General features: G+C 39.1%; 1 protein-coding gene and 1 long non-coding RNA gene across 2 annotated transcripts in view; one reads left to right on the top strand and one right to left on the bottom strand.

The window, feature by feature from the left end:
* The window catches only part of LOC130075925 (uncharacterized), a 77,543-nt gene extending 69,051 nt beyond the window's left edge, over positions 1-8,492 (top strand). The window contains exon 2 of the long non-coding RNA XR_008805587.1: positions 8,400-8,492. This is a non-coding gene — a long non-coding RNA (uncharacterized LOC130075925). The remainder of the gene's footprint in view (positions 1-8,399) is intronic.
* Positions 59-21,766, bottom strand: zdhhc8a (zinc finger DHHC-type palmitoyltransferase 8a). Its single transcript, XM_056240758.1, has 10 exons — positions 21,583-21,766; positions 13,722-13,843; positions 12,687-12,844; positions 11,449-11,621; positions 10,602-10,704; positions 9,112-9,203; positions 7,567-7,696; positions 4,553-4,661; positions 4,341-4,447; positions 59-956 (listed from the first exon to the last, which is right to left on the bottom strand). The coding sequence occupies exons 1-10, from the start codon at positions 21,663-21,665 to the stop codon at positions 162-164; spliced, it is 1,872 nt and encodes a 623-aa protein (XP_056096733.1). The 5' UTR covers positions 21,666-21,766; the 3' UTR covers positions 59-161.
* Between the last annotated feature and the right edge of the window lie 3,611 nt (positions 21,767-25,377).

Genomic DNA, 25,377 nt, shown 5'->3' on the forward strand with positions numbered 1-25,377 from the left:
TTGCCAGACCATAACTCGTTACAACTGAGAATGGTCTGGTTTTAACCAGGCTATGGCGTATCAGCTTCTCCCAACACCTTTTGAGCAGGGAAGTGACATTTTCCAGGTCTGCATAATCCCTATTAAAATTCCCTGATATTTTGATGATTTCCGTGCCGGACTCATAGTTCAGGTTCGGGTCTTTCTTCTCCTGTGATGAAGGCCAGTGCTTTCTGATGGCTGTAGGAGGAGCTGGGAAGAGTCGATGGGAACTGTTGGGAAGGTCGGTCCAGAGAGTGATAGAAGGAGGGAGAGAGGGATCGGTTAAAGTGCAGCGGGGAGCTGGCGGTCCGAGGCGTGCGGGTGAGCGAAGACGAGGAGGAGGAAGACAGATGCGGCCGGCTCCCGTATCCGTACGCCGCGCTGCTAAGGAGGAACTCGCGCGAGCCGTACGCCGGAGGAGTCGGTCCGCGAGACGACGGGCCTCGGAAATCATGCGGAAGACTTCGTCTGCTGGGAACGTCGTAGATCCCGGAGTTCGGAGCGAGAGGTTTGTCCTTCTCGTCAGGTTCCCGGCGCTCCTGAATGGAGCTCATTAGCGGTTTAGCGAGGCTGTCGTAGCAAACGGGCGACGGCTCGCGGTGTTGAGGCGAATGCCGGCTAATATTCATGAACACCGGGCTGCAGTTGCATCCGGGACCTCGGGAGAGACTCGAATCCATGGGAAGGAATGGCGTCTGGGATCCGAGGCGCTCGACGGGACGCAGAAGACTGTCGTAGGACAGACTCCCGGATCGGCTAATGAGGACGCTAGCGCTCGGATGTGGACCTGGAGTTTCGGCTACGCGACGGTGGGAGTGTTTCAGACTCAGCGAGCGGGAATTCAGAGTCAGAGAGTTTCCGGGATTCTCCGACTGAAGGAGACTGGGATCGGACGCGTGCTCCTGCGGGACCAGCGGGGAAATCCTCGTCCCGATCTACAGGGACAGACAAAGGAACATCATTTAAAATCGTATTTTTTTATTCTGCCGTGAGTTACACATGAGTCTTGTGTTAGTGGTGTAACGGGTTTTTATTAATGCCTCATTGTCTTCTGGTTTTATCTGTGACTGTGTTGTAATGATATAGAATTTGAATGTGATTTTATGATTATTTTGCTTGTCCCGTGTACAGCACTGTGGTCAACTGTTGTTGTATTAATATGTGCTTTATAAATAAATTGAACATTGAACATCTAGAAGAACATGTAGCCACAGCTTTATAGTAAAACTGTGTTCAAAACAGCACAAGGTATCTTAGAAGTCAAATTTATTTCCAGAAAGTCGTACTGTTATGTCTCTAATGCAAGTTTTAGGGCTTGGGGATATGATGATATATAACAATGTTACGATTTATATCTAACTGTTTTCTTTCGTTAAGAGATTTAAATATCGTCCGGTTTTGTTCCGTTAAGAGATTTAAATGTCGGTGGTTTTTTCCGTTAAGAGATTTAAATGTCGGTCGGTTTTTTTCGTTAAGAGATTTAAATATCGTCCGGTTTTGTTTCGTTAAGAGATTTAAATATCGTCCGGTTTTGTTCCGTTAAAAGATTTAAATATCGTCAGGTTTTGTTTCGTTAAGAGATTTAAATATCGGTCGGTTTTGTTCCATTAAGAGATTTAAATATCGTCCGGTTTTGTTTCGTTAAGAGATTTAAATGTCAGTCGGTTTTCTTTTGTTAAGAGATTTAAATATCGGTCGGTTTTTTGTTCCGTTAAGAGATTTAAATATATCGGTTGGTTGTCTTTCGTTAAGAGATTTAAATGTCAGTCGGTTTTCTTTCGTTAAGAGATTTAAATATCGGTCGGTTTTCTCTCGTTAAGAGATTTAAATATCGGTTGGTTTTGTTTCGTTAAGAGATTTAAATATCGTCCGGTTTTGTTTCGTTAAGAAATTTAAATATCGTCCGGTTTTGTTTCGTTAAGAAATTTAAATATCGTCCGGTTTTGTTTCGTTAAGAGATTTAAATATCGTCCGGTTTTGTTCCGTTAGGAGATTTAAATATCGGGTTGGTTTTGTTCTGTTAAGAGATTTAAATATCGGTTGGTTTTGTTTCGTTAAGATATTTAAATATCGGTTGGTTTTGTTTCGTTAAGAGATTTAAATATCGTCCAGTTTTGTTTCGTTAAGAAATTTAAATATCATCCGGTTTTGTTTCGTTAAGAGATTTAAATATCGTCCGGTTTTGTTCCGTTAGGAGATTTAAATATCGGGTTGGTTTTGTTCTGTTAAGAGATTTAAATATCGGTTGGTTTTGTTTCGTTAAGAGATTTAAATATCGTCCGGTTTTGTTTCGTTAAGAAATTTAAATATCGTCCGGTTTTGTTTCGTTAAGAAATTTAAATATCGTCCGGTTTTGTTTCGTTAAGAGATTTAAATATCGGTTGGTTTTGTTCCGTTAAGAGATTTAAATATCGGTTGGTTTTGTTCTGTTAAAAGATTTAAATATCGGTCGGTTTTGTTCTGTTAAGAGATTTAAATATCGTCTGGTTTTGTTCCGTTAAGAGATTTAAATATCGGTTGGTTTTGTTCTGTTAAGAGATTTAAATATCGGTCGGTTTTGTTCTGTTAAGAGATTTAAATATCGGTCGGTTTTGTTCTGTTAAGAGATTTAAATATCGGTCGGTTTTGTTCCGTTAAGAGATTTAAATATCGGTCGATTTTGTTCTGTTAAGAGATTTAAATATCGGTCGGTTTTGTTCTGTTAAGAGATTTAAATATCGGTCGGTTTTGTTCCGTTAAGAGATTTAAATATCGGTCGGTTTTGTTCCGTTAAGAGATTTAAATATCGGTCGGTTTTGTTCTGTTAAGAGATTTAAATATCGGTCGGTTTTGTTCCGTTAAGAGATTTAAATATCGGTCGGTTTTGTTCTGTTAAGAGATTTAAATATCGGTCGGTTTTCTCTCATTAAGAGATTTAAATGTCAGTCGGTTTTCTTTGGTTAAAGCTGCAGTAGGGAGTTTTGAGAAAACGTTGACTTAGCCTGAAAATTTGAACAAGCACAACTTACAGGTCCCGCCCCCTTGCTCTCTGCTGCGCTACAGCCCTCCCTCCACAGCTCGTCCTCCACAGCGGAGCCTGTCGTGAACGCGCAGGCTAGTAAACAGGGCCACCGATAACAGCGGATAAAAAGTTATATGGCACATTCACTAATAGGGACTAAACGTCAACAATAAGCTTTACATTGACTATGGCCTACCCATACTTTGACTACAAACTTGGTCCTCAAATCATTATATATTTTCCAATAGCCTACATGTAACTTTATAATGTTGCACTCTTTCTATAAGTTATAAATAGCTAGTAAGATAACGTTAATATAACGGTAACTAACGTTACAGTATGTAAGTAATTATTCTAGCGATATATAATGCTCGATAAGGTGTGCTAGTACATTATTTCAGCAACATGACAAGCCAGTGAATTAGCAGGTTTTAATTGTTGCTTAGCAGAGTGCGCAACATTTTATCTACATGTTATGCGCTAGAGTTTTGACACCGAGTCAACTGTGTAATTCTTTCTTTTTCGCTTGGTTATCGTCATCAGTCTTTTTCCTTTTACCTCTTTGTTTTATGAGCAGGTGTCACTCGAGAATTGGCAGTTTAGGTTGTTTCTCCGTCATAAGCACAGCTGCAGCTCGCCGGCAATCTTGAGTTTGAACGACGGCTCGCGCTCCGGCGCTCGCGCTGTGCAAGAGAGGGGTGTGATCAGCGCGTACACGAGCGTGATTGACACTGCTAAGACACTCCTCCTGGCTCTGATTGGTTGTTTCTGACCGGGAGCGTGTATTTCTGCAAATGGCAATAGGACCACTAGGAGGAGCCAGAGGAGCTTGATTTTTACACAGATTATCTGTCTCATATTCTACTGTCAGGACATGATGACAGTTTTAGCAAATACATGTTTTCAAAAGTTACCTACAGGAGCTTTAAGAGATTTAAATATCGGTTTGTTTTGTTCCGTTAAGAGATTTAAATATCGGTCGGTTTTCTCTCGTTAAGAGATTTAAATATCGGTCAGTTTTGTTCCGTTAAGAGATTTAAATATCGGTCGGTTTTCTCTCGTTAAGAGATTTAAATGTCAGTCGGTTTTGTTTTATTAAGAATTTAATAGTCGGCTGGTTTTGATATATAAAGAGATTTGAATGTTGGTTGGTTTTTCCATTTTCCAAATTAAACTAGCAGCCATCTAAGCGAAGATATTGAGAAATATAGGATATATTTCTCTGATTTCATGCAGAATTGCTATATTGATATAGCATCCCTTACTGTGGTTGAAACTGACTTGCTCGCACAGCTGTAAGCAGTGTAAACAGTCTCACCTGATCTCGGGGAACCTGGTAGAGCACTTTGGTGGGCGACTCTGCAGTCTGAAGGGGAATTATTTTGTGTCCTGAAGGCATCGCGGCTCTGGACTGGAGCAAACTCTCTGTTATAAAGCACAACGAGAGGACATGAGGACGTTTAGTGTTTCAGAGCTTCCAGAAACATGATTCTGCTCAACGCTTACACACACACACACACACACACACACCTTCCAAAGCTGCCAGATGGTTCTTGAGCAGGACTGGGTCTGGTTTAGGGGGCAGTGGAGGGGGACTGGTCAAACTTTTACTGTCTGGATCATCTACTTCTTCCAGAGACTGAAACAAAAACATCAAAATATTATACAGATACTGTACCAGCAGTGACGAAAAAGCACACTCTCACTGTCTAAATGTCATAATCATTTGTTAACAAACAAGTATTCATTACTTCAATGAGCTCATTGTTTCTGCCTGAAATGATTACATTGTTTAAATTAATACATTTTTAGCTAACTGTGACTTTGTATATGTACATTTCTGAAATGCATAACTTAGACAGTCTCCTCTGATAACAGATCACTGTATACTGTAATGTGGACTCATGCACTTCTGTAAAGCTGCTTTGAAATGATGTGTATTGTGAAAAGCGCTTTACAAATAAATGTGAATTGAATTGATTGTAGGGGAAGCTAAGCTACTTCGAAACCTTACAAACCAGGGTTATTAAACTAAAACTAATACCATTAGAAACATGTCTGTAACTTCCAAACGTTCAGATAAGGCTATATAAGCCATCATCAAATCTTGGCCAGACAATCTTTACTTTCTAGTTTAAGTTGTACTAAAATAACTAAAACAAAAATTAAAATTAGAAACAGATATATAAAAAACATTTAAAAAGAATATAAGTAAAAACTATACAGATAGATTTAAAAAACAATAATAAAAATGGAAAAACAGTAAAATTACTAAACGTTTTCCTAAAATTAAAACTAAATCAGAACATATAAAAATAAAAACAAATTAAAAATATTAATAGAACCTATACAGATATATTTTAAAAATAGCTAATAAAAAAACAGTACAAGTACTAAAACTTTTAATGAAAACAGAAAATATGGATATGAATAAAATATGAATAAAAACTAAAGATATATTTAGAAATACAATAACTAATAAAATAAAGAAAGAAAGAAAATTACTAAAAATAAAATAAAATCAGAAAATGTAACTAATAAAAAACATTCAAAATATTAGTAAAAACTATAATATTATCACAATTATAGTAAAATAACACTAAGTCATAATTCAAATTTAGTCAAGCTTTGTATCTAAGCTGTTAATATATCTTTAAATAATTGTTTTTTTATTCAGAGCAGTATTTATTTTTCAGAAAAACCTGATGTGTTATAAAGTCAAATCTCATTTGACTAAATACATAACAACATTTATATGCTAAAATGGTACATTTCTAAATATAGACAACATTTATATGCTAAAATGGTACATTTCTAAATATAGACAATCTAAACTTACAGTATCTTTATCTATAAAACTCTCTAAAACTATTTATGTTTTATGAGCCACAGCTGAACGCAGGTTTACTTCCATGAACTTACTCAGTTATTCACAGCTTTCATGTTCCATAAACGCAGTATTTATGGAAGACAAGTATCTTCACACGAAGAGTTTGGCTGGGGAACACTATACAGATATATTAAAAAATACAATAACTAAAAAAATAAATAAATAAAATTACTAAAACTTTAAAATCAGAAAATTGTAAAAAAAAATGTAATTCATAATTCAAAATAGACGATCTAAACTGACAGTATCTTTATATCTATAAAACTCTGTAAAATTAAGTGAGTTTATGAGCCACAGCTGAACACAGGTTTACTTCCATGATCTTACTCAGTTATTCCTAGCTTTCAAGTTAAGTTAAGTTAAGTTAAGTTAAGTTAAGTTAAGTTAAGTTAAGTTAAGTTAAGTTAAGTTAAGTTAAGTTAAGTTCTTTTATTGTCCACAAGTGGAACTTAGTCTTTGGCTTCACTATACATCACACAACATAACAATTGGTAACGCTTGAAAAAATTGGTAACGCTTTAGATTACAGCCCGGAAAGTACTGTGTAATTAAGAGGAATTTACAGTGTAACTTGCGGTAATTATAGTGTACTTATAATGTACTTGCATGTAAGTATAAGGGAACAATATGTAAGGTTTGGGGAATAAAGGGGTAACAACCAAGAGAATAAAAAAAAAATTATTCTGTAAGTGTTATAGAACTAGGGGGTAGTTATTCTACTATTAACAATCTTACATTTGGGAGCATTTTAGCGCGAACATACACTGCGTACCTTTTTGTAATAATTATGTTTTTTTTTATAGCAAAAGTGCAGATGTTTAAGTTTGGGCTAACATGTTTCAAGGCAAGAAAAGCTAAGACTATTGCATTTTTTTTTTTTAAATACTGGGAAATATGTCTGGTTTCATGTGGTTACAGGGAAAGTGGTGCTTGTATAATAAATAAAGGTTTCCGAGTCAGTGATATAAGATTGTGTGTATGCATTTTTATTTTACTTACCCAGTAACTACATGGAACAAGGGGGTAACAAGCACCACTACATGAAACAAGAGTATCTTTCCCCAATATTTAAGCAAATGTTGCAATAGTTTTCATTTTCAGTGCAATTTTGTTAAAAAGATTACATTATAAATGCATAGATATGTACCCTGTAATTTTTAAAAAGCCTATACAGTATGTACTGGTTCACCATTATTTCAAAAAGGTACGCAGTGTATGTTCTCGCTAAATCGCTCCCAAATGTAAGATTGTTGTTTCATAATAGTAGAATAAGTACCCCTTAGTTTTATCATACTTACAGTATAAATAATTCCCCTGGTTGTTACCCCTTTATTCCCCAAACTTAAAATATTGTTCCCTTATACTTATATTTTAAGTACGTTATAGGTACACTATAATTACCAAAAGTTAAGCTGTAAAATCGCTTTAATTACGCAGTACTTTCCGGGCTGTAATCTAAAACGTTACCAAAAAATTTAATAAAAAAACGTTGCTATAAGTCCTGTGCTAACCCTACCTGAGACTAGCTGGTCTGACTATTGCTCTCATTTGGATAAAAGCGTCTGCTAAATGACTAAACGTAAACGTGCATATACATTCTATGCATACATATCCACACGATGCCCCATAATGCAGTATTGATAACGCCGTGCACCTTCGCGGGCAGCGCTGGGCTGGGGTCGCAGTTGCCGGAGCTCTTCACCGGCGTCAGGGTCTGAGACTCGCGCTGGAGGAACGGAGGATGAACCCGAACCGGCAGTCCGTCACCGAGTCTCCCAGTGTACCTGCGATTCCAGGAGCAGAAATAAGCTGAATCTACTATTCTTCATACCTCACTGAAGACTACTAACAGCTAATAGGCTATATAGAGGTTCATAATTAATATTAATAATGCATAATGTATAATATAAGGTAATGGTAATCCATTAGTAATGAATCGAAAGGAATGAATCGAAAGGAATCATCCTTCTAAAGGAACTAGTTATTTGGATCAGTATTGTGCAGTGCAGATCATGGAAACACACCAGTAATGACTGAAGTGTTCCCAAATCCACCGGAAGGAATTACTATCAAAAATCGTACAAATAATTAGTAGTTCCTTTAAAAAGATGTAGTAACACTTGAGTCATAACTAATGGGTTACCAATGCCTTATATCATACATCATGCATTATTAATGTTAATTATGAACCTGTATATAGTAGTCTTCAGTGAGGTATGAAAATTAGTTACTGATTAGCTAAAAGTGAACTAGCACATTCAACTGAGCGCTATTACTAACTCATTAATCAGAGTTTCTTGTTAGTTAATAGCAGTTACTAGAGTGTTAAAGGAGTAGTTCACTTTTAAAAAAACTTTTGCTGATAATTTACTCACCCCCATGTCATCCAAGATGTCCATGTCTTTCTTTCTTCAGTCGAAAAGAAATGAAAACATTCCAGGATTTTTCTCCATATAATGGACTTTGCTGGGCACCAAATGGTTCAAGGTCCAAAAGACAGTTTCAGTGCAAACTACAAACTGTTCAAAGGGCTTTAAACGACACCAGACGATGAATAAGGGTCTTATCAAGCGAAACGATCGCTCATTTAAAAAATAAATAACAAAGTTTAAGTTTTATAAGCTCAAATGCCCGCCTTGCTCTGTTCTGTGTGACTCTCCTGTTCGAACTCTCGAACTTTGACTCTCTCAATTCGTTCATTTCGTTCGTTAAATGAATCAAATGACTCGAAAAAAGATTCGTTCATTTTGATGAACGAGTTCGAACAGGAGAGTCACACAGAACAGAGCAAGGCGGGCATTTGAGCTTATAAAACTTAAACTTTGTTATTTATTTTTTAAATGAGTGATCGTTTCGCTTGATAAGACCCTTATTCATCGTCTGGTGTCGTTTAAAGCCCTTTGAACAGTTTGTAGTTTGCACTGAAACTGTCTTTTGGACCTTGAACCGTTTGGTACCCAGTAAAGTGCATTATATGGAGAAAAATCCTGGAATGTTTTCATCAAAAAACTTAATTTCTTTTTCGACTGAAGAAAGAAAGACATGGACATCTTGGATGACATGGGGGTGAGTAAATTATCAGCAAAAGTTTTTTTAAAAGTGAACTACTCCTTTATTAGTGCATTACTCATTTGTTCCAGTGTAGTTGTTCATTAGTGAAGGAGCAGTGCTGTACAGTGTGGCGTGTCGGTGCGCTCACCTCGGCATGATGGGACTGAACAGCACAGACTGCAGGTTGAGGCCGCAGCCGCGGGTGAACGGGTTCACTCCGCCGTGAAACTTCCCTGTAACCTGAGATTAGTGTCAGTGAGAGTTAGCTCCGCGTTAGCAGGGTTCGCTCCGTGAATCATGATCTCATGTGTTTATTTACACAGCGAATTGATTTGGTTTTAGTCTTTTGACTAAAAATGCCATTTAGTTTAAGTCATATTTTAGTCATCTGAATTGTTTTAGTTTTAGTCGACTAAATCTACAGTAGATTTAGTCAGCTAAAATCTAACGGATTTAGTTCAATTATAATGCATTAATTTCGAATTTCTCTCAAATTTCCAAACCCATTACAGGTGAAACGCGAAAAATTAGAATATGGTGCAAAAGTTCATTTATTTCAGTAATTCAACTTAAAAGGTGAAACTAATATTATATAGACTCATTACATGCAAAGTGAGATATTTCAAGCCTTTATTTGTTATAATTTTGATGATTATGGTTCACAGCTTCTGAAAACCTTTTCACAATATTCTAAATATCTCACTTTGCATGTAATGAGTCTATATAATATATTAGTTTCACCTTTTAAGTTGAATTACTGAAATAAATTAACTTTTGCACCATATTCTAATTTTTCGAGTTTCACCTGTATATACTCTGAGAAACATCTATTAACCTGTTAATGTGAATGATTTTAAAGTGTAAACATGTAATACAGACACAGATTTAGCACTGTGACATAAACAAATATCTTAAAATTAAATAAATCCACTTCTCCTAAAGTAGAACCTCTTTCAATGAATGATAAATGCATTCTTTAAAACAACTTGCATATGTCATTCTTTATTCTATCAGGCAGACATATTATTTGTATAAATTTAATATAATTGAACCTCATTAAAGCTATTAAAGAGCAGTGAATGCTTTTCTCTTTCTCTTTTGTTGTTTTATTAATATTAAGGGCACAGACGGCACTAGGTTTATTACGCACTGTCACTTTAAGACTGAATGCACGGATCCAATGCACTGATGCACATCCGCTATATCCTCACACTGTTTACGTTCTGTAAAGACTTAACCGACTGTGTTTACGTGAATATTCTCCGCTCTATTGCGTCGTCACTCTTACTCAGATCTGTCCATATGCTCTTCTCTTTCTCCCAGACGTTTACATTTTTTTAAGTTTTAAGAGAAATGCATCAAGTGCATGCCAACTCATGATCAGCACGCTACAATACACATGCGCACATCTTCCACAAGCGCAGGACATCAGTTCTGACTGGATCTCTTCCCAAATCGTCACTATCTAACATTTTCGTCTAGTTTTTATTCGTTGACGAAAATGTCAATAGATTTTCGTCATAGTTTTTGTCATTAAAAACTAGTTTTTTGTAGTTATCGTCGCGTTTTCGTCTGTGAAAAAATGTGGTTGCCGAAAATAATGACAAAATGATTGAAGATATTAACACTGGGTCTCACCTGTTCGTTTGTGGTGCGTCCTCGTGCCACCAGCACCAGATGAAAGCAGGCCAGACCCAAGACCGGGATGAAGAACAACCCGGACACACTCATGACCGCCAGCCTGAACACACACTGTCAAGGCACTCAGTTCATGAGTCATGTGTGTGAGGATGAAATATGATGATGCTTTCTGAACACTGATGTTTGTTTGAGCGACCCGACCATTGACTGTAAATAAATAAGTGCGTAGTGTGTGTGACGTCACCCGTAGTGTTTCTGAAGAGCGTTTTTGAAGCCCAAAGTGGGCGGAGCCGGCCGTCGCCATCTTGGCCGCGCGTCACTCCCGGATAAGCGAACATGTGCAGCGAGGCGGATTAGCTGAGGTGACGCTAACACACAGCAGACAAACGGCTAGTAGTGACATCAGCGGCAATCCACCTGTCACTCAAGTAGCCACGCCCTTAATTATGCAGAACTTTACGGCTTAATATAATTTAAACGGATGAGTTATAAAAAAATGTAACTTCTATCACAGTCGTCATGAAGTGCAAAATTAGCTTTATAGACCTAAACCACTTTTAGCACCAGACTGTAAACATGTGTTCTTCTGCTGTAAAGTTGGGCATTTTAACATGCGGGTCTATGGGATTGAGTCTCTTCTGTAGCCGGCCTCTAGTGGCCAGTGGAGGAACTGCAGGTTAAGGCACTTCAGTGTTGATTCAAGAGAGAGACTGGAAGGTTGTCGCTTGGACCCGACACGTCAACTTCTGACTCAGCCAATCACGTGACTTTGGAGGCGGGGCTATCAGTCTGACTGACCAATTATTCTAGCTTTCCATGACACATTAACGCAGCTTAAGGATACGTGACAGCGGCGTGCAGCTCCCACAAATCCTCCAGGTGATCCAGGACATACAGGAGACCTCCGGAAAAAACACCAACCATGTGCAGACTCAGAGACAGGAGGAAGAGGAAGAAGAAGCGGTAGTTGCGCCGCCCGATGCAGTTGTTCACCCAGGGACAGTGATGGTCAAAGTTCTAGAGATTGAGAGAATAGGACCTTTCCTCAGCGCATAACCTACACTTTACTCTTATATTCTTTATTCTTTAAACCTATTGAATAAGAACAGAGTTACAAAAAGCAAAAAAGTCAAGCTTATATTGGCATTTCGCAAAAAGCGAGTTTGAACATAGACATTTTCAAAAGGGGGTGAATAACATGAATAAGTTCTCATGACCTCAAATACATACTTATGATTGATTAAGACATAATGCCATAAAAATCTCATTCCAGCCAGATAACCAAAATCTGGCCACCCTGTACATTACTGTACAGACAGATAGATAGATAGATAGATAGATAGATAGATAGATAGATAGATAGATAGATAGATAGATAGATAGATAGATAGATAGATAGATAGATAGATAGATAGATAGATAGATAGATAGATAGACAGACAGACAGACAGACAGACAGACAGACAGACAGACAGACAGACAGACAGACAGACAGACAGACAGACAGACAGACAGATAGATAGATAGATAGATAGATAGATAGACAGACAGACAGACAGACAGACAGACAGACAGACAGACAGACAGACAGACAGACAGACAGACAGACAGACAGACAGACAGACAGACAGACGGACAGATGGACAGATGGACAGATAGACAGACAGATAGACAGATGGACAGACAGGCAGACATACAGACACACAGACAGACAGACAAACAGATAGACAGATACTGTATATAGACAGATAGACAGACAGATCAACAGACAGACAGACAGACAGACAGACACACATACAGACAGATCAACAGACAAACACTCATACAGATAGATAGACAGACACAGATATAGACAGACAGATCAACAGACAGACAGATAGACAGACAGACAGATAGACAGACAGACAGATAGACAGACACATACATACAGACAGATACTGTAGATAGACAGACAGACAGACAGATAGACAGACAGATACTATATATAGACAGACAGACAGATAGATGGACAGACAGACAGACAGACAGATGGACAGACGGACAGATACTATATATAGACAGACAGACAGACAGCTGTCTCACCTCCACACAGTGATCACACACACTGCAGTGAGAGCAGCGGGGTGGCCTGTAGAAGTGACAGGAGGAGCACCACTTCATGCGCACCTGCACTCCTCTCACCTCCACCGTCCTGTAGAGCGGAGCGTGCAAGTCTGCGTCCTTGTCCTCGTCGTCATCCGCTGGAAACACAGCGTGAAAACATTATCTGTTTATATATATATATATATTTCTGATGCACGTTTAACACAAGTGTTTGATAGTAGAGATGTTAAAATGCCCTATTATGCCTTTTCAGATATTCCCTTTCACGCAGAGTGCAATAAAGCTGTTTGTGAATGTAAAAGGTCTGAAAAGTTTGGAGTTATTGTCTTCTAAAAGAAAGAAACGAGTCGTCAGTAATTCCATTCTCACTTTCAACGTAGGTTTGTCACTAATTTGCATAATGCCAGCCTCTGGTCTTGATTGGCTGATCAGCCTCTCTTAGCTCCGCCCTCAAACACTGTAGTGTATCTGAGACTGGAAGAGTTCGGCTCGTGTTGTTCGTGTCGAGAAGACGTCATCACTGTTCGTATCACTGTGATCAAGAGCTGAGATTCAGATATGATAATGAGTGTTTCTGACCAATCACAGCAGAGCAGCTCTCAGAGAGGCGGGGCTTAGAGAGACTGAATCTTCACAGAAGCGTTTCAGACACTGAGAGGAAAGAGCTGAAGCTCCAGTGGAGATCATGAGGACATTACAGTGTTTCTGACCAATCACAGCAGAGCAGCTCTCAGAGAGGCGGAGCTTAGAGAGACTGAATCTTCACAGAAGCGTTTCAGATACTGAGAGAAAAGAGCTGAAGCTGCAGTGGAGATCATGAGGACATTACAGTGTTTCTGAGCTTGGATGAATGTGAATCTGTTGTAGGAGACGCCAAAACAACATTAGGAGCCTTTAAAACAGCAGAATAGGGGCACTTTAAGTGTCTCGATTAACACTAAACGAATGTGTGAACTAGTTTACAGAATAACCAGCGCTCAGACTCAACGTGATAATGCGCTTGACTCGACTCACCCCTCGGGAATACGCCGGCGTCCATGAACGTTGCCATGGTGAAGTTTGCCATAACAAAGAGGAACACGATTCCGACACATGGTGGGAAAATGAGAGACACGTTTTCAGCGAGCCAAGGACACCTGCGAGAGATACAACATTTACTTTATTAACCCTATAAAGCTACTGCAGCATATTTAATACACACATTTCCTCTACATGAAAAAAATAATTAATTAATTGTTCAGTAAATTCCTGATGAATAAAATCAAGTACCATCTATATTTTATAGCATTGAAAAAATGCTTCAGGTAAAATGGGCTGTAAATGCCGTTTCATGTTGACTTTGAGAATCCACTTCTATATTTAAAGAACAATCTAATAAAATATATCAACGTCATGTCAATGCACCAATGAACGTTTCCGATCTGCCTTCATTGTTCCATCCTTTAGATCAAATGTAGCGCGGGCTGAATAATTCACAAGCAAAGGTTGAATCAAGCGTCTTTCGCCTTCCTGTGGTGTTTGAAGCTCCGTCTCGAGCTCATCTGAGGGCCCGTCGGCCCCGAGGACCAGCACAAAGACAAAAATGAAAGTGTGGATCAGTCCAGAAAAAAGAAACCCCAACAGGGGATGATTACATCTGGAGCGAGAGATTAAACGGAGAGGTAAATCACGGCTCCTGGGACGCAGATTAAACTCAGGTTTTCATTGAATGAATGTTTCGTGTATGGAAGGATGTTTCGCATAAGAAAAAATAAGTCATGCTCTGGTAAATCATTATGATGACATAAAAAGTCAAAATTATGACAGTTGAAATTATATAAAAACTCAAAAATATAACAAGAATTTCAATTGTTTATGCTATTGTTTATTCAATTTATGCTACAACTTCAACTTAGAATGTAATCATTTTTACTTTTTATATAATAATTATGACCTAGTATATCATAATTTTGACTCGTCATAATTTTGACCTTTTATGTCATACTCCTTGACACCAGGTTTAATTATTGTTTTACTATTGTTGTGTGCTTTTTAATTTTGGTAGTTTTATTTTTCTATTTTCAAAGTTCTATTCTTTTCACTTTGGTCAGCCTTGGCTGTTTTTAAATGTGCTTTATAAATAAATATTGTATTGTATTATAATTTCAACTTAATGTTATATTTACTTTTTATGTAACAATGACTTTTAAAGTCATAATGTCGATTTAGTATGTCGTGAGTTTTACTTTTTGTCATAATTTCAATTTAGTATGTCATAATTTCTACATTTTATGTAATAATTATGACTTTATTGTTTTACTATTGTTGTGTGCTTTTTAATTTTGGTAGTTTTATTTTTCTATTTTCTAAGTTCTATTCTTTTCACTTTGGTCAGCCTTGTTTTTTTTTTAAATGTGCTTTATAAATAAATATTGTATTGTATTGTAATTTCAACGTAATATTATAATATTTACTTTTTATTTAATAATGACTTTTTAAGTCATAATTTCGATTTTTCATCTCATAATTATGATTTACCAAAGCATGATTTCTTTCCCCCGTTATGTGGCAGAAATGGATTTCCATACTCGTGAGATCGAATTAAAGATATGGTTCCAACTGAAATGCATGCGGATTTGTTTCTGTCACATACAGTATTTCTTCATATTCTGTAGTGCCCGTGACACAGTTCTGTCTGGTTTATGTGTGTCAGTGGTGGTCCTGTAGTAACGGGGGAGGGAGGGTCTGTCCCACTAATCCCAGATTACTGACTGCGGATCAAGGATCCGTCTGCCAGAAAACTGCTGGATCCATATGAAAACACACTATTGTGAGCACAGAAACCGACAATCAGAAGATAAAAAAAAATCAAGTAGTAAGCAATAAGATATTTAGTATGACATGAAAGATTAAGCCTATTTTAGGACTTTGAAGGTTTTATTTTGCTTTTAATTTTTATCACAATTAAGCACATTTGCCCCCTAATTTCTCATTGAAATGTGCTTAAAACCCTCTACTGATCTTTAGTCACTTTTGACCGAAAATGTTTACGTTTTGATTTCTTTAACTTCATCGGAAAGTTGGACATGATTCAAAAAGGTCAAAGTTTCTCAGGAGAACTCAAAGTTACTCGGGGGAACTCAAAGTTACTCGGGGGAACTCAAAGTTACTCGGGGGAACTCAAAGTTACTCGGGGGAACTCAAAGTTTCTCAGGGGAACTCAAAGTTACTCGGGGGAACTCAAAGTTACTCGGGGGAACTCAAAGTTACTCGGGGGAACGCAAAGTTACTCGGGGGAACTCAAAGTTACTCGGGGGAACTCAAAGTTACTCGGGGGAACTCAAAGTTTCTCAGGGGAACTCAAAGTTACTCGGGGGAACTCAAAGTTACTCGGGGGAACTCAAAGTTACTCGGGGGAACGCAAAGTTACTCGGGGGAACTCAAAGTTACTCGGGGGAACTCAAAGTTACTCGGGGGAACGCAAAGTTACTCAGGGGAACGCAAAGTTACTCGGGGGAACTCAAAGTTACTCGGGGGAACTCAAAGTTACTCGGGGGAACGCAAAGTTTCTCAGGGGAACGCAAAGTTACTCGGGGGAACTCAAAGTTTTTGGGGGAACTCAAAGTTTCTCGGGGGAACTCAAAGTTACTCGGGGGAACTCAAAGTTACTCGGGGGAACGCAAAGTTACTCGGGGGAACGCAAAGTTTCTCAGGGGAACGCAAAGTTACTCGGGGGAACTCAAAGTTTTTGGGGGAACTCAAAGTTTCTCGGGGGAACTCAAAGTTACTCGGGGGAACTCAAAGTTACTCGGGGTAACTCAAAGTTACTCGGGGGAACTCAAAGTTACTCGGGGGAACGCAAAGTTACTCGGGGGAACTCAAAGTTTCTCAGGGGAACGCACAGTTTCTCAGGGGAACGCAAAGTTTCTCAGGGGAACGCAAAGTTTCTCAGGGGAACTCAAAGTTTCTCAGGGGAACTCAAAGTTTCTCAGGGGAACTCAAAGTTTCTCAGGGGAACGCACAGTTTCTCAGGGGAACGCACAGTTTCTCAGGGGAACTCAAAGTTTCTCGGGGGAACTCAACGTTTCTCGGGGGAACTCAAAGTTTCTCGGGGGAACTCAAAGTTTCTCGGGGGAACTCAAAGTTTCTCAGGGGAACGCACAGTTTCTCAGGGGAACGCAAAGTTTCTCAGGGGAACTCAAAGTTTCTCAGGGGAACGCAAAGTTTCTCAGGGGAACGCACAGTTTCTCAGGGGAGACTCAAAGTTTCTCAGGGGAACTCAAAGTTTCTCAGGGGAACGCACAGTTTCTCAGGGGGAACGCACAGTTTCTCAGGGGAACGCACAGTTTCTCAGGGGAACGCACAGTTTCTCAGGGGAGACTCAAAGTTTCTCAGGGGAACGCACAGTTTCTCAGGGGAACTCAAAGTTTCTCAGGGGAACGCACAGTTTCTCAGGGGAACGCACAGTGTCTCAGGGGAGACTCAAAGTTTCTCAGGGGAGACTCAAAGTTTCTCAGGGGAACGCACAGTTTCTCAGGGGAACGCACAGTTTCTCAGGGGAACGCACAGTTTCTCAGGGGAGACTCAAAGTTTCTCAGGGGAACGCACAGTTTCTCAGGGGAGACTCAAAGTTTCTCAGGGGAACGCAAAGTTTCTCAGGGGAACGCACAGTTTCTCAGGGGAGACTCAAAGTTTCTCAGGGGAACGCAAAGTTTCTCAGGGGAACGCACAGTTTCTCAGGGGAACTCAAAGTTTCTCAGGGGAACGCACAGTTTCTCAGGGGAACGCACAGTGTCTCAGGGGAGACTCAAAGTTTCTCAGGGGAACGCACAGTACAGTTTCTCAGGGGAACGCACAGTTTCTCAGGGGAGACTCAAAGTTTCTCAGGGGAACGCACAGTTTCTCAGGGGAGACTCAAAGTTTCTCGGGGGAACGCACAGTTTCTCAGGGGAACTCACAGTTTCTCAGGGGAACGCACAGTTTCTCAGGGGAGACTCAAAGTTTCGCAGGGGAACTCAAAGTTTCTCAGGGGAGACTCAAAGTTTCTCAGGGGAACGCAAAGTTTCTCAGGGGAACGCAAAGTTTCTCAGGGGAACGCACAGTTTCTCAGGGGAACGCACAGTTTCTCAGGGGAGACTCAAAGTTTCTCAGGGGAACGCACAGTTTCTCAGGGGAGACTCAAAGTTTCTCAGGGGAACGCACAGTTTCTCAGGGGAGACTCAAAGTTTCTCAGGGGAACGCACAGTTTCTCAGGGGAGACTCAAAGTTTCTCAGGGGAACGCACAGTTTCTCAGGGGAACGCACAGTTTCTCAGGGGAACGCACAGTTTCTCAGGGGAGACTCAAAGTTTCTCAGGGGAACGCACAGTTTCTCAGGGGAACGCACAGTTTCTCAGGGGAGACTCAAAGTTTCTCAGGGGAGACTCAAAGTTTCTCAGGGGAACGCACAGTTTCTCAGGGGAACGCACAGTTTCTCAGGGGAACGCACAGTTTCTCAGGGGAACGCACAGTTTCTCAGGGGAACGCACAGTTTCTCAGGGGAGACTCAAATTTTCTCAGGGGAACTCAAAGTTTCTCAGGGGAACGCACAGTTTCTCAGGGGAACTCAAAGTGTTTCACCTGTAATTATTCTGTGAAGCAGTGAACACTGTTTTCAGGAAGGAAGTTAATGTGCACGTGTTCATGTCTGATCCGAATGCAGCTGGTCTCAGATCAGGCTGATATTATTATTACATGAACTTTATTGTGTTTTGATCTCATAATCAGAATATCACTTTCAGAACTGTTTCCTACACAGTCAGCACCATCAAACACCACTCAGATGCATGGCAATATATAACGCATAAGCTGTGGGAAAGTGAGTTAATCACTGAATATAGGTCATGAACAAATGATTTCTGTGTGAGGACAAAGGCTTTTCTCTTTAAGATCCTGATTTCTTATCAACGGATTACTGCCGATGTCTCTGTGATTTCTGACCATCTGCACACACACTCCAATCCCTGATGAGAAACAGAGCCATAGTAAAGCTAACAGCAGCAAATACACACAGACATGAGCGTCAGTAAAATATGCAAATATACAAACACAAAATAATTCACTCAAAAGTGATAAAAATTATTTAGAGAAAGACTGATTCGCACAACACATCAATCTCAAATCAAGGTTTGGATGCATACATTCTTCATGTTATAATAATAATAAATGCAGTGTAGCATGTGAAATCCAACAAAAATAAGAATAGTGCCGTGATGAAAGCTCAAATAACACAAATAGAAGTCTGGAAAGTGATGAAAACGTGAAACAACTGAAAATTTGCTTATATTTGAACTTCTTCTTTGCCTAGATTCCAGTGTTATTTTAGTTTCATTCATACTATTGTTTTTTTCATAATTGATAATAATCATAAATGTGTCAATCAATCCCTGATGAGAAACAGAGCCATAGTAAAGCTAACAGATGTCATGTGTTACTCATGTTACCTGGATCATCCCTGTGCCTGAAACTAAAATAATTAACTAATTAAACTAATTAAAAATATTAAAAACTATAATAGTATCTCAATGATACCTCTATTTAACTTGTGTGTTATATTGCTTTAAAAAACACTATATAATAATAATAATAATATAATATAAAACACTATATAATACAAATATTATGATCCGATTGATCTGTGTGATTCTTCCACTAGTAGATCTAGTCATAAACTAAAGTTCACTGTTTCCGATCAGAACACACTGATCTGTTCTAATAATAAGCAGACACTTTTATCCAAAATAACTCATAATCACTTATTACAGGTACAAGCAAACTGGATTACTCATAAATAACCTGGGGAAAATCATGCTTTACACAAGCACAGTGCATGCTGGGAAATCGGCATGCATTCCCAGAGACTCCGGTGGAGCATTTACAATATAAACACGGTATCAAATAAAAGCTGAAAATTATGGAATAGTAATAATTTTTTCAAATGAATCAAAATTATTCACTCAAAAGTGATATAAATCATTCAAAGTAAGACTGATTTGCACAACAAATCAATCTCAAATCAAGGTTTGGATGCATATCTTCATTATTCATGTTATAATAATAGTGCAGTGATGAAAGCACAAATAACACAAATGTTGTGATGAAAACGTGCTTATATTTGAGCTGCTTCTTTGTCAAGATTCCAGTGTTATTTTAGTATCATTCAGATACTATTGTTTTTTTCATAATTGATAATAATCATAAATGTTTCTTGAGCATCAGGAAAAAATTACACTTTACTGTATATTCACATAGATAACAGCTGATTTACATTGGAATAATATTTTGTGATTTTTACTGTATTTTTAATTAAGTAAATTCAGCTTTGATCACAGGAATAAATTACACTTTACTCTATATTCGCATAGAACACAGCTGATTTAATTTGTAATATTGATACAATATTGATTTACATTGTGTCTTTGATACAAGCCGCTTCTGCTCACCAATGCATTTATTTGATGAGGAATGCAGAAAAAATAGTGAAATATTATTACAAACTCTTATTTATTCCCACATCCGAGCGTTTCGTGTGAAGCCCGACAGATGTGGTTTCTGTGAGCTTAAACTCCTGCAACGGAGGTCACACGCCGGGTGAACACCTCGATGTGTCCTGACTCCTGAACGGGGAATAAAACAGCACTGGGAGCAAATCCTAATCCCGAACTTCCCATCTGCTGGTGCCATCGTGCAAAACTGCATGAAATCTGGGACAGATACGGTTTCAAAGGTCATTCCATAACAATCCAGCTCATCCACAACACCTGATCAAATCAGATCCGCCTTTCATCTCAATGCATAAAGTGCTCATTCTCAACATGCATGTGCATATGAAAAGTGCAGCAATGCAAATTAAGAATCACAATCGTGTGTTTTAGAGACTCAGAAGAGACGTTATCTGAATCGACACGCACCAATGCAACATGTTTCTCAATGTAGAGCAAGTATTCATTACTTCAGTGAGCTCATTGTTTCTGCCTTTAATTATTACATTGTTTACATTAATACATTTTTAGCTAACTGTGATTTGGGATATGTACATTTCTGAAATACATAACTCAGACAGTCTCCTCTGATAACAGATCACTGTACACTGTAATATGGACTCTGTCATTTTCTGTTAAGCTGCTTTGAAATGATGTGTGTTGTGAAAAGCGCTGTACAAATAAATGTGAATTGAATGTTATAATGGTTGTATATCAGCATAAGCAGTGGCTCGCTGCCCTACTTTCAGTGCTGGATTAAAATCACATCTCATTATGGAGTTTATATACTGTGCTGTCCTGTTTAAAATAAACCACACTGTTTAAGAGAGAGCTTGTGATTGTGCCGATGCTTACCTGATAAAACACAACTTCAGAAACTATCAAAACTAACTAGTTTCTTCCATCAACATGAACGTTGTGTATGAGAAAAAGTGGCATGAAAGAAAATCAGGAGGTCTTGTGTCTGTAAAAGTTAAAGGTAAAGGAAAATAAAAACTGTTTTGTGAATGGAGGAAGATTCCCAGCATGCAATTCTGCGTTTAAAAGACGTCTGATAGCGTCCAAACACAGCCTGGCGTCTGGGACGACTGACCATCACCCACGCACAGACTAGACATCAGTTAGAGAACATGTCAAAGAAATGAAACCGAACAGCTTGTAATCACTGCTGACTTAGCTTACATGATGGTATATCACACATCTCAAATTATTTTGGCAAAATGACATGTAACCAAATTCAAGGTTATTTTGGCTAGACGTGTTTTACTCAGCCGGACTATATCGGGTCTATAGTTAATCTATAGTTAATCTAGACGGTGAAATGACGGCTGTTGTTTGCTGTGTGTGTGTGTGTGTGTGTGTGTGTGTGTGACTTACGTGAAGACGAAGAAGAGTGTGGATGAAGAGACCAGCAGAGCGGCAGCGGTGGACACTGGGATATAAGCGCTGCTCCTGCGCATCGTTCATCTGCAACATCCATCAATCAGCCCAACAATCACACACTCATCACATCAGACACACACCAGCAGCATCATCATCATCATCATCATCATCATCATCATCATCATCATCATCATCATCATCATCAGCAGCAGCAGCAGCAGCAGCAGCATCAGTGTTTAAATCCTCAGTGTCTTTCTCCTGTCAGTTCAGTGTATTTATACTGGGGATGCTGAGAGGGCGGGGCTTGAGGGCCAGTGGGTGTGGCTTACAGAGGGCGGGGCTTGACGGTCAGTGGGCGTGGCTTACAGAGGGAAGAGCAGGTGTTGAGGAGTGGGTGGAGCATAATGGCAGTGGGTGTGCTTACAGAGGGTGGGGCATGAGGGTCAGTGGGTGTGTTTATTTATTTATGTATTTATATAAAATGTTATTTATTTAAATCATGTTTTTGTTTATTTAATTGTGTATTTACATTAAATTAAATTTATTTGAAGCCATTTATTGTAATCAAATATGTTCATTTAAATGCATTTTTATTCACTTATTTTTTATACATTTTTTATTTTATTTATTTTTACATTTTTAAACATTTATAAAACACAAATTAAAGCTGGTTTTGCTAAGCTGCTCCTGAAAAAAGAATCGGTACCAACTATTCATTTTCCTGCTGCACCTCCAGAAGAAGTGAGTGTAACGTGTTATTAACCTTTATATTAATCTTTGCAAATCGCGAAAAAAAGTTGTTCATGATCATTAACTGTAACATCAATCTGTCAACGAACTAACCTATACATCAGTAAACGACAGTACATACAAAAATAGATCAAAGTGACATGACGTTAACCAACCATTCAGAAACGTCCTGCTCGAGCCTTAACTGTCGAACTTCTTCGGGCCGTCATCTTGTTCCCGGTGCGACTCCGGTTCAAACTGATACGGTTGCACAGATGTGTCCTCAGAGACTCGCTGCCGTTCTCTCTCCAAAATATCCCCTCAACTGTTGTCAAGGCAACACTCCACGTGCACTGTGCGAAACGCCCGCAGAACAGAGGGGCGGAGTCAGCGAAGCTCATTATCATTTAAAGGCACATGCACTGAAACGGCGTGCTGAAAACAGCTGTTTTTGACCAGGTAAAATTAGTGTTTTCTTACAATACTAATGAGAATTTTTAATAAAAGTATATTACAAAGTTTTCATTTAGACCCTAAAGATTCATATTAACTTGTACAAAAATGGCATTAAATGACCCCTTTAAAATAGCGTCTGAATAACGCACAACTGTCTTTAGAATAGGTTTCTCCTGATCTGTGGCGGAATTGTTTTATGGACCTGCAAAATCACATCAGTATTTACACCCTCAACAGTATTTTATTGGAAAATATTGTGCAGCCGCTTGATAAAGGACACATCGTGGGTGCAGTATTCCTGGACTTAAAGAGGGCCTTTGATACAGTAAACAATAGCCGTCTTATCTCAAACCTGTCATCCTATAACACGTCACACCAGGCATTATGGTGGTTCGAGTCATACTTACAGGGACGAGAACAATGTGTAGTTATTGATCATGTAAAATCTGCCCCATGTAAAATTAAGACCGGAATCCCTCAAGGAACCATACTGGGGCCTATTCTCTTCAGCCTGTGTGTGAACGAGCTGCCTGAAGTGTGTCCTGAAGTGTGTGTCCTGAAGTGTGTGTCCTGAAGTGTGTGTCCTGAAGCGTGTGTCCTGAAGTGTGTGTCCTGAAGTGTGTGTCCTGAAGCGTGTGTCCTGAAGTGTGTGTCCTGAAGTGTGTGTCCTGAAGTGTGTGTCCTGAAGTGTGTGTCCTGAAGTGTGTGTCCTGAAGTGTGTGTCCTGAAGTGTGTGTCCTGAAGTGTGTGTCCTGAAGTGTGTCCTGAAGTGTGTGTCCTGAAGTGTGTGTCCTGAAGTGTGTGTCCTGAAGCGTGTGTCCTGAAGTGTGTGTCCTGAAGTGTGTGTCCTGAAGTGTGTGTCCTGAAGTGTGTGTCCTGAAGTGTGTGTCCTGAAGTGTGTGTCCTGAAGTGTGTGTCCTGAAGCGTGTGTCCTGAAGTGTGTGTCCTGGAGTGTGTGTCCTGAAGTGTGTGTCCTGAAGTGTGTGTCCTGAAGTGTGTGTCCTGAAGTGTGTGTCCTGAAGTGTGTGTCCTGAAGTGTGTGTCCTGAAGTGTGTGTCCTGAAGTGTGTGTCCTGAAGTGTGTGTCCTGAAGTGTGTGTCCTGAAGTGTGTGTCCTGAAGTGTGTGTCCTGAAGTGTGTGTCCTGAAGTGTGTGTCCTGAAGTGTGTGTCCTGAAGTGTGTGTCCTGAAGTGTGTGTCCTGAAGTGTGTGTCCTGAAGTGTGTGTCCTGAAGTGTGTCTCCTGAAGTGTGTGTCCTGAAGCTGGCCTTCAGATGTATGCCCATGACACGGTGGTTTATGTGTCTGGCAAAAGCCCTGCTGTTATCGGCAGTACACTGACCAAAAGTCTTGAGAAAGTGTTGAATTGGCTAAACAAATCCTGTTTAACCCTTAATCTGAGGAAAGCTAAGTCTATGTGTTTTTCGATAAGAACTCGGACAATAAATGACCTTAACATTAAAATGAATGGCGAACTCATCGATCAGGTAGAGCAAGAAAAATATTTAGGAGTGATTTTAGATTCTCAGCTACATTTTAAAAGTCATATCAAAAACATCTCAAGAAAAATGAAGGCCAGTATGAACTGTTTCAGAATGATCAGGAGCGGTCTAACATTTGAATGTGCTCGTGTCTTTCTGAACACTATGATCCTGTCCCACCTGTCGTACTGGTCCCAGACCAGCCAAACTACCCTAAGGCCTATTGAGAGGCTTTATAACCATGCCCTGAAAATCTTAGATGAAAAGCCCATTCGATTCCATCACTGTTATATTTTAAGTAAACATAAAATATTTAATTTTGTTAATCTTAGACCCATTAAGTTGTTTGACTGGACTTGCACCTGAGCCACTTTGTAAACCGGCTGGAACCAGAGCTGCTACATGTGGAGACTGTAAAGTTACATTTTTTAAAACATCTTTTGCCCAAAATGTTTTTTTCTGTGAAAGGAGCCAATCTGTGGAACTGCTTCCTACAAATATAAAGATTTTAACTAAACTGTCCACCATCAAAAAACTAACAAACGCCTGGTTCATACAGCAGCAGCAGTGTGATCATGCCATATGAAATGTGTGTATGTGAGGTGTGCATCTGTGTGAGTTCGAGTGAATGTGTTTATTCACTATTTTTTATTGGTGCTAACTGGTTTCTGGACATTTTATTGTATTCACTGTAATTTTTTTTTACTTCTTTATTATCTTAACTGTTAAAAGCCCTTCTAGGGACAGGTGTTGCGAATTAGCCATGGCTATAAACACTGTGATACAGGCATCGGATTGTTCTTTATGTAATAATCTATGTGTTTTTTTTGTATCTGTCCCTATTCAAATTAACAATAAATAAATTAAATAAAAATAGCATCAGGAACGTCCGCTGTGTGGGTGCAGAAGAGGAATGACCCGTGTGGCGCTGTACAAAGTCAATTGCTCTGGGTGTACGATAGGGCCCATAATGATCTTATTGAAAGAAATCAATGTTCTATGTTTCTTAAAGCAGTATGAAAAGGAAATAATAGATATTGTTAAAAAATGCATCTAAAGCATCCACTGATTGCAACGAAATAGATATGAAGATAGTAAAGAATGTAATTGAGGGGATCTCAAAACC

Source organism: Rhinichthys klamathensis, unplaced genomic scaffold, assembly GCF_029890125.1.
Source record: "Rhinichthys klamathensis goyatoka isolate OS25496 unplaced genomic scaffold, OSU_Roscu_1.1 h1tg000611l_1, whole genome shotgun sequence".
Taxonomy (NCBI): Eukaryota; Metazoa; Chordata; class Actinopteri; order Cypriniformes; family Leuciscidae; genus Rhinichthys; species Rhinichthys klamathensis.

Coding starts and splice junctions, on each gene's coding strand:
- zdhhc8a (XM_056240758.1), bottom strand. CDS start 21,665: ATGCGCAGGAGCAGCGCTTATATCCCAGTGTCCACCGCTGCCGCTCTG. Junction 11,622..12,686: donor TGTGTGATCACTGTGTGGAG/GTGAGACAGCTG, acceptor CTCAATCTCTAG/AACTTTGACCATCACTGTCC. Junction 7,697..9,111: donor TTCAGTCCCATCATGCCGAG/GTGAGCGCACCG, acceptor CTGGAATCGCAG/GTACACTGGGAGACTCGGTG.